General features: G+C 41.6%; 1 protein-coding gene across 1 annotated transcript in view; it reads left to right on the forward strand.

Annotated features, from left to right (window-relative positions):
• Positions 1-334: 334 nt before the first annotated feature.
• Positions 335-14,777, forward strand: part of LOC132772429 (membrane-spanning 4-domains subfamily A member 12-like) — a 31,012-nt gene continuing 16,569 nt past the window's right edge. Inside the window, exons 1-2 of the mRNA XM_060771401.2 lie at positions 335-565; positions 4,879-4,998. Of these exons, the coding sequence (XP_060627384.1) occupies positions 476-565; positions 4,879-4,998 (210 nt within the window). The 5' untranslated portion in view covers positions 335-475. The remainder of the gene's footprint in view (positions 566-4,878; positions 4,999-14,777) is intronic.

Genomic DNA, 14,777 nt, shown 5'->3' on the forward strand with positions numbered 1-14,777 from the left:
GAAATACCCATCTGTGCAACCTGCGGATGTGACATATGCTGTCATGGTGATTTCACCAGCCTCCATCTACAGGGAAGAATATATTTCCCCCTATTATTCCATGGTGATGTGTGTTCCAGATTCTGCCTCTCTGCCAGCTGAGAAAGCCATTCTGTCAAGAGCAGAATTGGACTATTAGCAGGGTAGGTATGAACCCCCCTTCTGCATACCCAACTGACTCCCCAACATGCCTTCCCCATTTCTGCATCTTCTGCACCAACTCTGGCTGTGTTTGACGTCAGCAGTGGCAGAAGCCAATAAGAAGAGACCCCCCTTTTCTCTCCTTTTCCCTCAGAAGAGCGTGCCGCTGGAGCTGAGCAGTCAGGCCAGGCGAGCTGTCATCTATGCTCAGCCTGTGTGGCTGATGCAGTCGAGTGCGCTCAGTTGCTAGGGGACCCTGTAGGCTTGGGAGCAGCCGACACACCAGCTAGTTCCCATGCAGGGAATGGGGACCTTCCGGCTGGGGAGAAGGACTGTGATGTATACTGTGGAAACCATTCCTAAAGGGAAGAATCGAGTCCTGGGGGTGAGTGACACAACTGTGGGGGAGTGCGTGCAGTGGAGTGGAGAGGAATGAAGGAGGAAGAGAACTGTGGATGTGGGAGGATGGAAGACACCAAGAGCCCCCCCCCTCCTAAAAGCACTGGATCTCCTAATTTTGGGGATTATGCCATTCCAGATTTCTCCTGTGTGTCTTTTGTGTTGTGCGTGTGTGAGAAACAGAAAGAGATGGCAGGAGCAGGTAGCAATAGAAAGAGTGAGGGGAATTGATGTCAAGATGGATATTTGTAACAGCCCCCTGAAGTAACCATTTTCATGGCCCATTTTGAAGAACATTTTCCTGAGAGAGTAACTCATTCTAAGGATGCTTTTTTTCTGGTTTCGTGTGCATGTGTTCATTTTTGTGCTAAACATTTCCACTGATCAGTAATTAGTTTTGTAGCGAGCAAGAAACTAGCCCAAGGAAAGGTGCTCCTGACCCTCTGCTCTCTCTGGAGTGCCCAGTGCTCTGCGCTGTGAAGCGGAGGCACAGCAGACTTTAGTACTAATTTTAGGACAGTGGAGGGAAGGCTGAACATTGTCATCTCTATGCATAAGAGGAAAGGAGCAGCATCGCTCCAGGAATAGAGTGTTAAAATAGAAAGTCAGGCAGAACCGTAACAACACCTTTGAGCAATCTTTACAAGAATGACTTGTATCTAGTCGTGAGCTTCAGCAACTAAATGGAACCTCCATATGCCAGATACCGAGGACAGCCAACGACAGAGCAACAGCACATTTTTGCTTCATTGTAGAGGCATGGAAAAAAGAATACTATATTAACTGGGTCTTTGGCATGATCCTGCCATGTGTCCCGCCCTTAGGCTGATGATGCCACTGCACTGTTCAGAAACCTGATCACAAGCCACAGGCTTTTGTGCTGGCATCTGTGGCCTCTGTGCACAGGTCTGGGGGTGTTTTCTTCATTACTAATACACAATCCCCAATCAGAGTTCAGCCCAGCTATTAAAATGGTTTCCTGGGCTGTGCTGTGAGTGAAAAATAAGCCTTGTTACTGGTCCTGGAAGCAGTATGAGTTATATCTGACATAACATCTTCCACACATTAAAAAGCACAATGACAACAACTTTTTTACATTTTTTGCAAAGAATAATGAGTAGCATCAACCTCCCCCCCCCCCATACACTTTCCCAACACTCATATCCTTGTGGCTCTTCACAGACCCATGGGTGAATAGAAGAGGGGGTGTTAGATCTGCTCTTGAAGACTACATCACTGGGTGGATGTCCAATGGCATAAATGGATTCTGGTCCATGTCGTTTCTTATGTTATGGTGGTAAGCAGGCAAAATGTTCGTGACTACTTTTAAATTTAAAGCACAAGGGTTAGTCTATGCTCATTTGAGCATGTAAAGAAAATACGCATATGTGTGTATCAGTTTGGCTTAGGTTCAAAATAAAGCAGAGTCCTATAGAGGACATACCTACAAAGGTGGATTCCCATGGTTGAGTTCATGCTTTAGTACTAAAGAGAGAGCTTAGGAAAGGAATTCCCCTCCTTTGTGCTATAGAGAGGTGTGCTAGTATTCTGGGATTCACTAGCCCTTCAACATGTATGCTATTCAGAAAGACAGCATAGACCCCCAACTGGAATAAGGAGGCTATAGACTTCGTGAGGAATAGAGACTGCCAGGCATCAGATATCCTGTACAAGTGCTTTGAAAGAGCCTTGCTGTCAGAAGAAACAGCATCAATATGCATTGCCTTCTAGGTTTCTTTGGCTGAAAAGAACTATATTTACTTCCCAGTTCTACAACCAACACTACTACTAAAGTTGGCACATATGAAATTAATGCAGTATGTCTGATCTGATCTTTAAATACACAAATGCATTAAAGTCCATATTATATTTAGAAAAAAACCTTTTGCGGATAGATGCGATAGTCTATTACAGAATCCAAAATTGTCCACATGGCTGGCTGAGATAGTGATTGCTTTCTGAAGTTTCAGCATACACAAACTTTGAGTTATGCAAACTGATACTTTACTGAGTAGGAGCAAAATCATTAGACTGGCCAAATGGCTATTGCCTATGCCATGGATATTGATTTGTACTTATTAATTCATGTGTATAATTTTATCTTTTTATCTCTCTAAATATATATAGATAAATAATCACTGTGATTTAAATTTTAAAAATTTAAATCACATGTCATCATGATGGAATGAAGTGTACCTGGTGACAACGTGCCTGTCTAGTTTGCAGTTCAGTGGCTTTAGGACTGATGGAGAACTTCAGGGTCCCAGCAGTTAAAACGGGTTGCTTAACATTAAACCAATCTTGGACTGGACAGTACTTAAGATGGAGGAAATCTTCAAAAAAGGATTTTCCATAGACAGCCCTTCCAACTGGGGACTGTCCATTCTAAAGTTGGACTCACAGCTACCCCAGTACCATGTGGCCTGGCTTATTTATTCTTCATGTCTTGAGCTGACAGAGACATCAGAAAATACAACTGTGGTTCCTTCAGTCAAAAAACTAAGTAGGAAACACAAACTACAAGGAAAGAGATTCCATCTGAACATTAGTAAGAACATCCTGACTGTGAGAGCTATTCAGCAGTGGAACTCTCTGCCCCGGAGTGTGGTGGAGGCTCCTTCTTTGGAGGCTTTTGAACAGAGGCTAGATGGCCATCTGTCGGGGGTGCTTTGAATGCAATTTTTCAGCATTTTGGCAGGGGGTTGGACTGGATGGCCATGAGGTTTCTTCCAACTCTACAGTTCTATGATTCTATGATTCTATGTGTTTCCTACCTAGTGATTGCTTTATGTTGAGCTTTCCATGTGTTGCTATGTGGATAATTGGGATAAATCTCATTGCACCAATATTCTAATGTGCCCCTACCCTATAATGAAATGCTGAGTAGGTTAGTGCTTTTCTAAGACCGGCTATCCATTCATATACCTTTCCTTCTTTGGGTTTTGTAGAATTTTTTGGACTGAACCTTCAGCAGTTTGTCAGCTAGTACCAGGACTGGGGAAGAAACAGTCCAAACACAGCCCAACCCCAGGCATAAGCTTGCTTCTCAGAAATCCTTTCTAAATAGCAGCATCTCTCACATGTTGCCCTACCTGGTGTTTATATATGAAAAGTCAAACAACTTATGTTACTACACAGCTACAGTATTCACAGCTATAAAATGGTGGCAGAGTTACCCATTGCCTTCTCTCTGAAGTTGAGAAGATCAATATTGGTGTTGCAAAGGCAAATCTGAGTTGAGCATTGGATTCAAACAAACATCCTTTGAACCTCAAAATATCTAGAGAAAGAGTAAACCAGATGAAACAGGCCAAGCTTCAGCTAGTGTGGGAAGAAAGAGGAGGGGAAATAGAATGGATGATTTGATATCCTCCAGTGTAAAAACCATGGCGTTCTAGAGCTGGAAGGTGCCATGGGTCCAATGGCTATCTAGTAACTTGTTTCAGAATAGTCTTGCTCAACTTAAAGCCCATCTCAACATGATTTATAATATATACTGTATATATTCACCAGCCAGGTGCGTGACATCCCGCTTTTTGCTGTATCAGGCAAGTTTAACAAGCTGAAAGATTAGAGAGAGACCTTTGATAGACGACCATCAACAGTTGAACCACCTGAGTCCAGCTTAATGGATCACACTATATTCTACAGACTAGTTTTGTAACTTCCCATAAATTTTGGCTGGCCTGAGTTAACCTAAAAAGGAAATCTTAAATCAAAGAGACTTCATTGTGTGGTGTATGTCAAAGAAACAATCAGATCATCCAACAAAATTATCTGGGGTAATGTATCTACCAAACCCCTATCCCCTATTCCTAGGTCCAACTTGATCAACCTTACCCAGTTGTGGATTTTAATTTAGTGTCTTTCTGTCCTGCTAGTATCTGAACCACACAGAAGTGCTAATTGGAGCAGATGTACAAATGCCAGATTTAATTCAATTTGCAGATGATATTAACTATTCCTGTGAACATTTGGGAACATGATGTTCTTCTGTAATAAAAAAAATCAGAAAATGTGACATGCATTCTCCATGGAAAGATGCTTCGGAATGAACTGTGTACTAATTGCAACATTAAAAATTGCTTCATGATTTCAGCCTGTTCTCTGATCTTAACCTTCTGAAGTCAGTGTAGTTTTATTTATTGAATTTATATCTCACCTTTCTCTCAAAGTGAGACCCAAGGCTGAAGGAATGTGTGAGGGTGTGTGGCTTGAAGGAATGTGAGCAGCTAGCATGTGTCTGTGTGAACCTAATCTATCACGAGCCAAGTATTGTTCCTTTAATTGTTCCCACAGACCATCCAGATCATGACTGGCTTCATACATATCAGCTTTGGAATCATTCTCAGCACCTTGACCAGTGTATATACCTCATTCTTTGTGTCGGGAGAGATCCCCTTCTTGGGAGGAGCATCCGTGAGTATTACAAATTGGGCCGGACAAATCCCTGGGATGGATGGGAACCGAGATGGAAGAGCAGGCAGGCAAGATTGGAGAGGAAGATTAAAAGAGAGATGATAGATGAAGAAGGAGTGAGAAGGAGACAGAATGCTGCATGCAAGAAAGAGATAGGGATGGTATGGAAGAGGCATCAACAGTTTCAAGGAAATCAGAAAGCTTCTGGACAACTGTGATTTGCAGCACCATTCTGGAAATGCCTACATAGGATTGAACTCTATTGTATTTAGTAGAACCTAATTCCAGCTAAATGAGTACAAGCAATCCCCAAGTGTATGGAGATTTCAAGTCAGTGCTGTGAGTGAAACTTTCAGATGCCTCCTGGCTTCTAACAATAAGACAGATGATCTTTTTCATTTTTCAAAATCCATTTTGAATCTCATTTAGTCTGTTGTCTAAAAAATGGCCTGCATGTTCTAAAGTATGTTATGGTATTAGGATTCATTCCTTTCCCTTCTTTCCTTCTTTTTTTCTTTTCTTCCTTTGTGTCTAAAATTCAGTGTGTTTTAAAAAATGTATTCACATCTGTTTTTACTAAAAGTGAAAGCATGTTAAAAATCCCTATTTCCAATAAATTGCACTATATAGAGAGGTTATTTTTTAAAAGAAGAAAAATATGAATACACATGCAAAGTAGTGATATATTTTGAGTGACTTCCTTAGAACAAAAAGACAATTCATTTCTGAATTAGGGTTTTGGATCAGTTCCATACAAGATAAAGCAGGTACTGTCTAAATCAGTGATTCTCAACCTGTGGGTCCCCAGGTGTTTAGGCTTACGGTTCCCAGAAATTTATTTATTTATTTACTGTCCTTGTATACCGCCGTTTCTCAGCCTAACTGGCGACTCAACGTGGTTTACAACAAAATATACAGTGCACAGTATACAATTAAAACCATAAAAACATAATACACAATATTACACGTAAATCACAATCCAATACATCTCCTAACTAAAATCCTGGTCCAATTTCATCATCCATATTACCAATCCGTAATCAACACATTCATTGCACCGAATTAACCAAATGCCTGCTTGAACATCCAAGTTTTTAGTCTTCTTCGGAATACCATCAGCGAGGAGGCTGATCTTACCTCCATGGGAAGGGCGTTCCAGAGCCGAGGGGCCACCACAGAAAAGGCCCTGTCTCTCGTCCCCGCCAGCCGCACCTGTGAAGCAGGCGGGATAGAGAGCAAGGCCTCCCCAGAAGATCTTAGGGTCCTGGTGGGCTGATAGGCTGAGATACGTTCGGATAGGTAGGTTGGGCCAGAACCATTTAGGGCTTTAAAGGCCAACGCCAGCACTTTGAATTGAGCCCGGTAGCAAATCGGCAGCCAGTGGAGCTGGTGCAGCAGAGGAGTTGTGTGCTCCCTGCGCTCCGCTCTAGTTAGTATCATGGCTGCCGACCGTTGGACTAATTGGAGCTTCCGAGCCGTCTTCAAAGGCAACCCCATGTAGAGAGCGTTGCAGTAGTCTAAACGGGATGTAACCAGAGCGTGGACTACCGTGGCCAAGTCAGACTTCCCAAGGTACGGGCGCAGTTGGCGCACGAGTTTTAACTGTGCGAATGCTCCCCTGGTCACCGCCGAAACCTGGGGTTCCAGGCTCAGCGATGAGTCCAGGATCACACCCAAACTGCGAACCTGCGTCTTCAGGGGGAGTGCGACCCCATCCAACACAAATCCCAGCCAGTTTACCAGCTGTTAGGATTTCTCAGAGTTGAAAGCCAAAACATCTAGGGACCCACAGGTTGAGAACCACTGGTCTAAAATGTATACATTCTTCACTCTAGATGCACCTTCCGGAAAATCTTTATGCTAGGCAGTTTTTAAGCAGGAATATTACAAACTTCTCAAATTCTACCCTACAGAAAACAGTGTTTTGCAATATGTCACTTAAACAGGTCTTCCTTTGGTACAATTGTCATGTCTTTCTATGTAGAATTGTACAGACATGCATAAAAGAACAGGGCTAGCTTTATGAACACATGAAGTGCAGTTCAAAAGAAGAATTAATTGTCATGGTCCCATCCTATGCAATCTTGGGATTTTTAGTCTGTTGACCTGTCTGCTCCTCCCGAGATGCCATAAATTGGAATCCAAATAGCCTCAACCTACCTGAAATGTGAAATTATACAAAACAACTGTTCGTAATCCCATTCTTTTCCACATTAACAACTAGGCTTAAATATAGGAATTTGAAGACAGGTTAAATATGGGGCACATAAAACACTATATACAAGTTTACTCAGTACAGCAGTCATGTGGGTGCATCTATACTAGTGGTCCCCAGATGTTTTGGCCTTCAACTCCCAGAAATCCTACCATCTGATAAATTGGATGGGATTCTGGGAGTTGTAGGGCAAAGCATCTGGGAACCCATAGGTTGAGAACCACTGATCTATACTGTAGAACAGTGGTCTGCAAGAATGAAAATATGGTCCAAAGTCTCACCATGACTACACCATTGCTACAAAACCACTTGGCAACGAGAGCAACTGGTCTCGCGAAACCCTCTTATAGTGCTGAGGCAACAGGGATGTCAGAAGAGGAGTGGCTGACTACCCACAAAAGATTAATACTACGACATCAGCTCTAAATTATTAAATATGGTTTTCTGTGAGTGAGCAAATGGCAACTACTGGATGGCACATGTTCTGTATCAGAAACAAGAGCTGATGCAGTCTATCCAATGCAATTTTTCTGAATCAGTACCCCAAATAACCAAATTGAATCTGAAGTTGACCAAAAACCGATTCGTAACCCTTTTGGTACTAATGTTGTAGGGTGATCCCTAGTCAAAGTGGTCCCTCGTCAGGTGGTTCCTGGTCAAAAGAAAAGGTTGGAAACCACTAGTCTAGAGCCTAATCCAAGTCCAAATGATCTGTAAGGAATACAAAGGTGATTTACTCATTGGCAACAAAGACTGAAAACGTAAAACTACAGCTTCCATAATTCCATAGTGTTGAGCCATGTCAATTAAAGTTTTATAAAACTACATTTACTCTAAAGTATATAGATGTACCTTTTGTCTGAGGAAATGTACACCTGAATCTAGTCTAAATGTTTCTACTGGTTTCTGCCAATAGACTCTTTCAGTGTAATACTGATTATCAGGTGATGGGCAGCCTAATGCCCCTTTTACACTGCCATATAATCCAGATTATCAAAACAGATAATTATATGAGTCTACACTGCCATATAATCCAGTTCAAAGCAGATAATCTGGATTTTATATGGCAGTGTCGAAGGGCTCTGAATCATTGGTAACCTCAATTATAGGAGGGCCACTGAATAGAATAGACTTTTCTCATCACTAAGCATGTGATTCAGCAAGTCTGCTCTAGTTTGGATTGCCAGCAGGAGTCAGGACTATATATCCACTGCCGTATTCTAAGATAGAATTTAACAACCCCAGCATTTGTGCAGAAGTATAACTATAGAATAATAGAGCTGGAAAGGTGCTGATGGGCCATTGAACCTGCTTAATGTAGCAACTCCAGCTAGAGAATTCTTGTCAGCTAGAACATTCCCATCAGATAGCTGCCCAGCCTCTTTTTGAAGCTATACAGAGAAAGAGATCTCCACACCTCCCTAGATAATTGGTTCAACTGCCTAACTCCTCTTACCATCAAGAGTTCAATCGAAATCTACCCTCCTGTAACTTAAAACTATTAGACTTAATCGTACTCTCTGGGGTGGCAGAGAACAGACTTTTACTATCCTCTCTGTGACAGCCCTTTAGATATTTAAAGAGTACAATCATATCACTTCTCAGTTATTTAATGTTGTATTAGATATCCCAAAATATATACTACTATGTGGCAGGATTTTCACAAGTTATTTTTCAGAGTATTAACTCATAAGGAAATATGGGAAAAATTAAGATGGATTTGCTGCTTTTGCAATGTCTTTAAAATTACTAGCAGGATCTCTGGTAAAGCCTGCATCTCAAAAGGTGGCAAATAGGTGTTAGCCTTATGGATTCACTGGGTTTTGTGTACAACCAAAATTCATATAAATCTCACCCAGAACAACCTCTGCAATTGAGTGGCCAAACAGAGGAAATCACAAGATCTGAAGCACTTGTGTGGTCATGTCAGCTATTGCTTACTACACTTTAAAAGTTACAGTGATGTCAGACTTCAAGTGCAAATTCCCAGACGTTAGGAGGCCTCGGGTATATTATTTGCTAAGAGACAGTGTGGTATATGTAGTGGTTACAATACTGGATTTGGAAAATGTGGGTTTTAGTCCTCACTGGACTATGAAATTCACTGGGTGACCTTGACCCTTAACCTTGACTGGGTGACCCTCTCTTTCCACTTAACTACAAGGTTATGAAGGCTACAAGGTTATTTAATAAGTATGTGAGATTGGATAGAATGTACTGAACCGGTCCCTATTTTAATCTTCATTCTGCAGACAGCAACATCTAACCATAATCTTTGCACTCTTGATGGCAAAGACCTACTTTCACTGCTCACCATCCAATGTGGACAACAGATCATCCACTGTTCATGCAGTTCTACTAATTACAATTTAGGCTTAAGTTTAAGATAGTTGCAATGGGAAGAGGTGCAATGGGAAAGGAACATACAAAACAATACCCAAACACTTTTGGAGTGGAAAAGGCTACAGCTTTGTTTATTCCCGCTCTTAGATCTTTGGCAAAGTCTAGGATTCCAGATCTTATCATTTTTGCCAGTGAGATTATTTTCTCACTGCACCCCATCTGTTAGGTGAACTCACAGGATGACTGTAAATGGACACAAGATGCTGTTTGTTTTCCTTCTGGGAATGAGACAGCGATGAGAGCTCCTCGCCGTGAGATCCCTTAAAGAGACCCCCAAATATGGGGAAGTTCCACCTCTGCCAACCAACACAGCACAGGATGGACTGATTGGAGCAAAAGTGCTCCAAGGAACTCAGGATACCTGGTGAACAGCCAGGATTAAAATAGAAGCTCTCTCAGCTTCTTACAGCTGTGCTTATTCTAAAATTCTAAAAGTAAAGGTAATAAGAACTTGGAGATTAGACTTCTGCAGATTAATTGAGAATGAAAAAATATCCTAGCATTGATGGAGTTATCCTATATATTCATCTATAGGTCTAGAAATTGTAGTCAACAGATCAAAAAAAAGAAAAGAAAAGAAAACCCTGGTTGACTTATTCATAGATCAATGCGAGTAATATAGTTTAATCCCTGTCAAAAAAGGAAGCATCTCATTCTCTGAGTCGAGTGACAAAAGCTAACAGCATACACCATATTGGGGGAACCTAAAAGAAGCACCAACCCCATGTACTCTCTTTGCTGTGTCGTTTCTTTTTGGCTTATTGAATGCTTGGGCAGAGAAAATGCTGCAATGGACAGGAGTAGCTGGCCACCTGAGGTCGCATTGGTGCTTTTCCCTCTCTGTGGAATGATCCTCAGTTTATCTATGGGTCATATCAAAATTCACAGTCTTGGCCCCCAAACCCACCCCTAACATATACACTTGGTGGACTTACGCAAGCATATATGTGGCACTTACATATATTATATTCAGTGTCTCCGTTACCAGTTTTGAAGATATGATTGGGTACTTCCCTGCCATCTATGCACCAGGTATTGAGTTCTCTGTCCTTTGTATTGGAAATTCAGAGTCTGACAGAACCGAATAGAAAAGAGCTAAAACTGTGAAGTATTGTGATGGACATGGATTAAACTCAATGTGCAAAAGCCACAGGAGTAATATGGAAACAGAAATAGCAGTGTCACTGTTATTTTAAAAAAGGGTGATATTCTATACTTTTTTCATCTTAGTTCTGTCTGCTGGGTCTTTATGATAAAATGTTCATAGTACATGTCCAAGTGCACAAGTACACCTAAGACATATTATAATTTCACCCCACTAAACAGGTCAAGTGTTTGGAAGAGTGGCTTACCATTCAGCTTAGGCATACTCCGTTTTGAAATGAAACGGATGATCTTCCTACCTTCACCACACACTTTTCAATCTATCCGTTTTACTCAGGAGCCCTCCACTGATTTGTCATCACATAGTTGAGATTTGTCCCCGCCCACTGTCCCTCCCCCGTTTTCTTTATGGAAAAAAAAAACCTAAAGAAAATTGCTGACAGTCAATGATAGCTGCTATTATGGAAAGTTGTGTACCATTACAAATATTTAAAATCCATCAGTCCATAATATTGATCCATGGCAGCTGAAGTGGTGTCAAACTGCACACCACTTCAGCACACTTCCACAATCATTTGTAAGAAAGGACTAGAGCCATATGAATCAGAACCAGAATGACCAGCAGAACTGATCTCTTTTACCCAATGCAGCTGCTGGCAGATAAAGTGGATGTGAAGAAGGAAGAGATGGACCTAAAACTTTGAAACATTTTAAGAGTATAATTAAAGTTCAGTGTACTCCCCAAGTGCCCTTCTTGGGAAAGAGGGGCCTGCCTAGGAAAGGAACCTGCCCCTGCCCCCCAATCACTTCCAGTCTAGTGGAAGCTGTTCCGAGGAACTCTGTCCTCACTCAGTGAGGCAGGACCCCTCCGTGGCCTCCAAGACCTCCCTCTTTCCTTCTCCCATTAGACCTACATTGGCTCCATCACTGTTCTGAATTCAAATCCTTAAGCTCTTTTCAAACCTCAGCTCTTTCTCTGTATAGCAACCAAAGCTCACAGATGCAACACAATGACAATGGAAAGGCTCAAGTGAAGCAGTGTGTCTATATTTTAAAAGAAAGCACAAGAGAATGCCTGGAATGGCACTGTTGTGGGATCCAGCCAGGTCGAAGGATGTGAGAAGGGAACAAGGACGAAAGAAGGGATGGAGGAGGGAAAGAAGGGGTAGAAGGAAAAAGGGAAGGTATCTCTCACCTCAAGCAAAAGGTAATGGCAGAGCTTTATGTGGATAACTTACAAAAAAAGTCACTTGCCAACCAGCTGAGAAAATGTCTGAAAAGATAATCCTTTATAACACTTTAAATATGCCAAAATATCTCTATCCTATATTTGAAGCTTATGTCATGTGATGAATATAGTAGTTTGCTGTTTCTTAAGTAGTTCAGTAGAATTTAATGAATGTGATGAAGTGGTTAATTGTAGTTCAAATAAATGTGAAATGCTCAGCTACATCTTTGATTTTTCTTACAATAATCATTAGTATCAAGGTATGTGTGGTTTTTTGTGTGTATGTTATTTAGATTGTAGTGCTGAGAATACTTAAAAACCAAGATCCAAAGTGGTCCCCTCTCTATGAATAGGAATCTTAGTGAAAAGGTTGCCATCAATGTACTCCTTTGGATGTAGCTCCTAGCTACATAGAATGGGTAGATATCCAATCCGATCATGTTTGGAGAACATCCTGTGATGTGGTGAACAATTACATAATCCAGGCCTTTTTGACATCAGGAAAATTGGGTCAAGGTTAGGCAGAGATCTATCTGTAAAGCTGAACAGATTTTATACAGTGGCTTGCAGAATGGACTGCAAATTGGGCAGTTTCTGATTTGAATCTCACCTCTGCCATGAATGTAATATATGGCTTTAGGCAAACCAGTGGCTCTGTCCCCTCATTCACAATATTGTCTTATTTTCCAAGAGTGTAAAGATTACAGCTAGGTAATACATATGAACCATTTTGTGCTGCACATTGCCAGTCAGCGATATATTATGGCTTCCATGTCAAATACTTTGGTCTTTATTAACATAGACAAATTTCCATTCTGTTCATAGTCGAGTGAAATGTGAAACCTTTCGTTTTACCAAATGTTCACCTTTTGTTGAGATTTCATATCCAGAGATTTGCAGGATATTTGCTAACAAGCATTTTCATACACAGAAATCTTGACAAAACAAACTATTAGAAGATAAAGGGCTCTGCAATTGTGTGGTGTGAAAAGGTCCAAAGTAAATTGTAGTGACACACAAAACCCAGCGGGTGCTTAAGCTCATCGTGCAATTGCCATAACTTGAGAGAAAATAAGACATATCACCTTGAGTGCTAGTAACTCTGCTAGAACAACCCAGCACAGTATTTCAGACAGAAAGTTCCTCTGCTTGTAAACTATTTCAGTAGTGCAGAGATAAGATGCATCTACACTACCGAATTAATGCAGTTTGACAACACTTTAACTACCATGGTTCTATGCTATGGAATCCTAGGAATTTTAGTTTTACAAGGTCTTTAGCCTTCTATGCCAAATAATATTGGTGCTTCAACAAATTCCAACTCCCATAATTTTACAGCATTGAGTCATGACACTTAATGTAGTGTCAAATTACATTAATTCTACGGTGCAGATCCAGGCATAGAATGTTAATAATAATAATAATAATTTCTTTATACCCCGCTTCATCTCCCCCAGGGGGACTCGGTGCGGCTTACATGAGGCCATACCCATCGATACAGAACAAACAATATAACACAAAACAATAAAACGAGCAAAATACATAAAATGCAAAATCAAAATAATATACAACACAACAATATAAAATCAAACATTATAAACAGGGAATTTCACTAGGCAGGGCCATATGCATGGATAAAATTATATAAAAAAATAAAAACACTGGGAAATAGGAGGCTCCAAGAATGAGGAAGGATTTCATTGCACAACCCATAAAAAAAGTGCATCTAAGGACATTTTGTGCAAAGTGTGGTCAGGGAGAATCTTACATTCAATCACTGAAGGCACATTGGAATAACCAGGTTTTCAAGTTCCTCCTAAAGATTGCCAGTGTGGTGGCTTGTCTAATGTCTCTGGGGAGTGAGTTCCAGAGTTGGGGGGGCCACCACAGAGAAGGCCCTCTCTCTCGTCTTCGCAAGTCGCACCTGTGATGCAGGCGAGAGCGAAAGAAGAGCCTCTCCGGAGGATCGAAGGGATTGCGTGGGTTCGTAGATGGAAATACAGTCACGCAGGTAGGAGGGTCCCAAACTGTTCAGGGCTTTGTAGGTCAAGACCTGCACCTTGAATTGGGCCCGGCAGATAAACAGCAGCCAGTGGAGCTCCTTAAACAGGAGAGTTGACCGCTCTCTGTAATTTGCTCCAGTTAATAGTCTGGCTGCCACCTGTTGGACCAGTTGGAGTTTCCGGGCTGTCTTCAAGGGCAGCCCCACGTAGAGAGCATTGCAATAGTCCAATCTAGAGTAACAAAGGAGTGGACCACCATGGCCAAATTCGACTTCATGAGGTAGGGTCACAGGTGGCGCACTAGCTTCAATTGTGCGAATGCCCTCCCAGCCACCGCTGACGCCTGAGCTTCAAGCGTCAGCGCTGAATCCAGGAGGACACCCAAGTTGTGGACCTGCGATTTCAGGGGGAGTGCAACCCTGTCAAGCACAGGTTGCCATCCTATACCTCGATCCGGCCTACGATTGACCTGGAGGACCTCTGACCTTAGTTTGTTAAGGCCACTTTAGCAGAACTTTTGAAGTCTTACTGGAAGCTGATCTTGGTGACATCCATATTATTTTAATTAAAGGAACAGGTTTTATTAAAAATGGTGTATTATACAGTAAATCACTTTTCATGTATTGTACATCACTAATATTATTTCTACATTTTTGTTTAAAATTCCCAATACTGCTCCATTATTCAGACGGAGGCCAAAAAGGGGCCACTAGAGAGACAAGGATAGTCAATTGTATGGAGGAAGGGGGGTTTGAAGGAGCAAAACCATTTCCCTCTTTTCCTGTTATTTCCCCCACCAATGTTGCCGTTGTAGAAACAACCCTAC

The sequence above is a fragment of the Anolis sagrei genome, chromosome 1, assembly GCF_037176765.1.
Source record: "Anolis sagrei isolate rAnoSag1 chromosome 1, rAnoSag1.mat, whole genome shotgun sequence".
Taxonomy (NCBI): Eukaryota; Metazoa; Chordata; class Lepidosauria; order Squamata; family Dactyloidae; genus Anolis; species Anolis sagrei.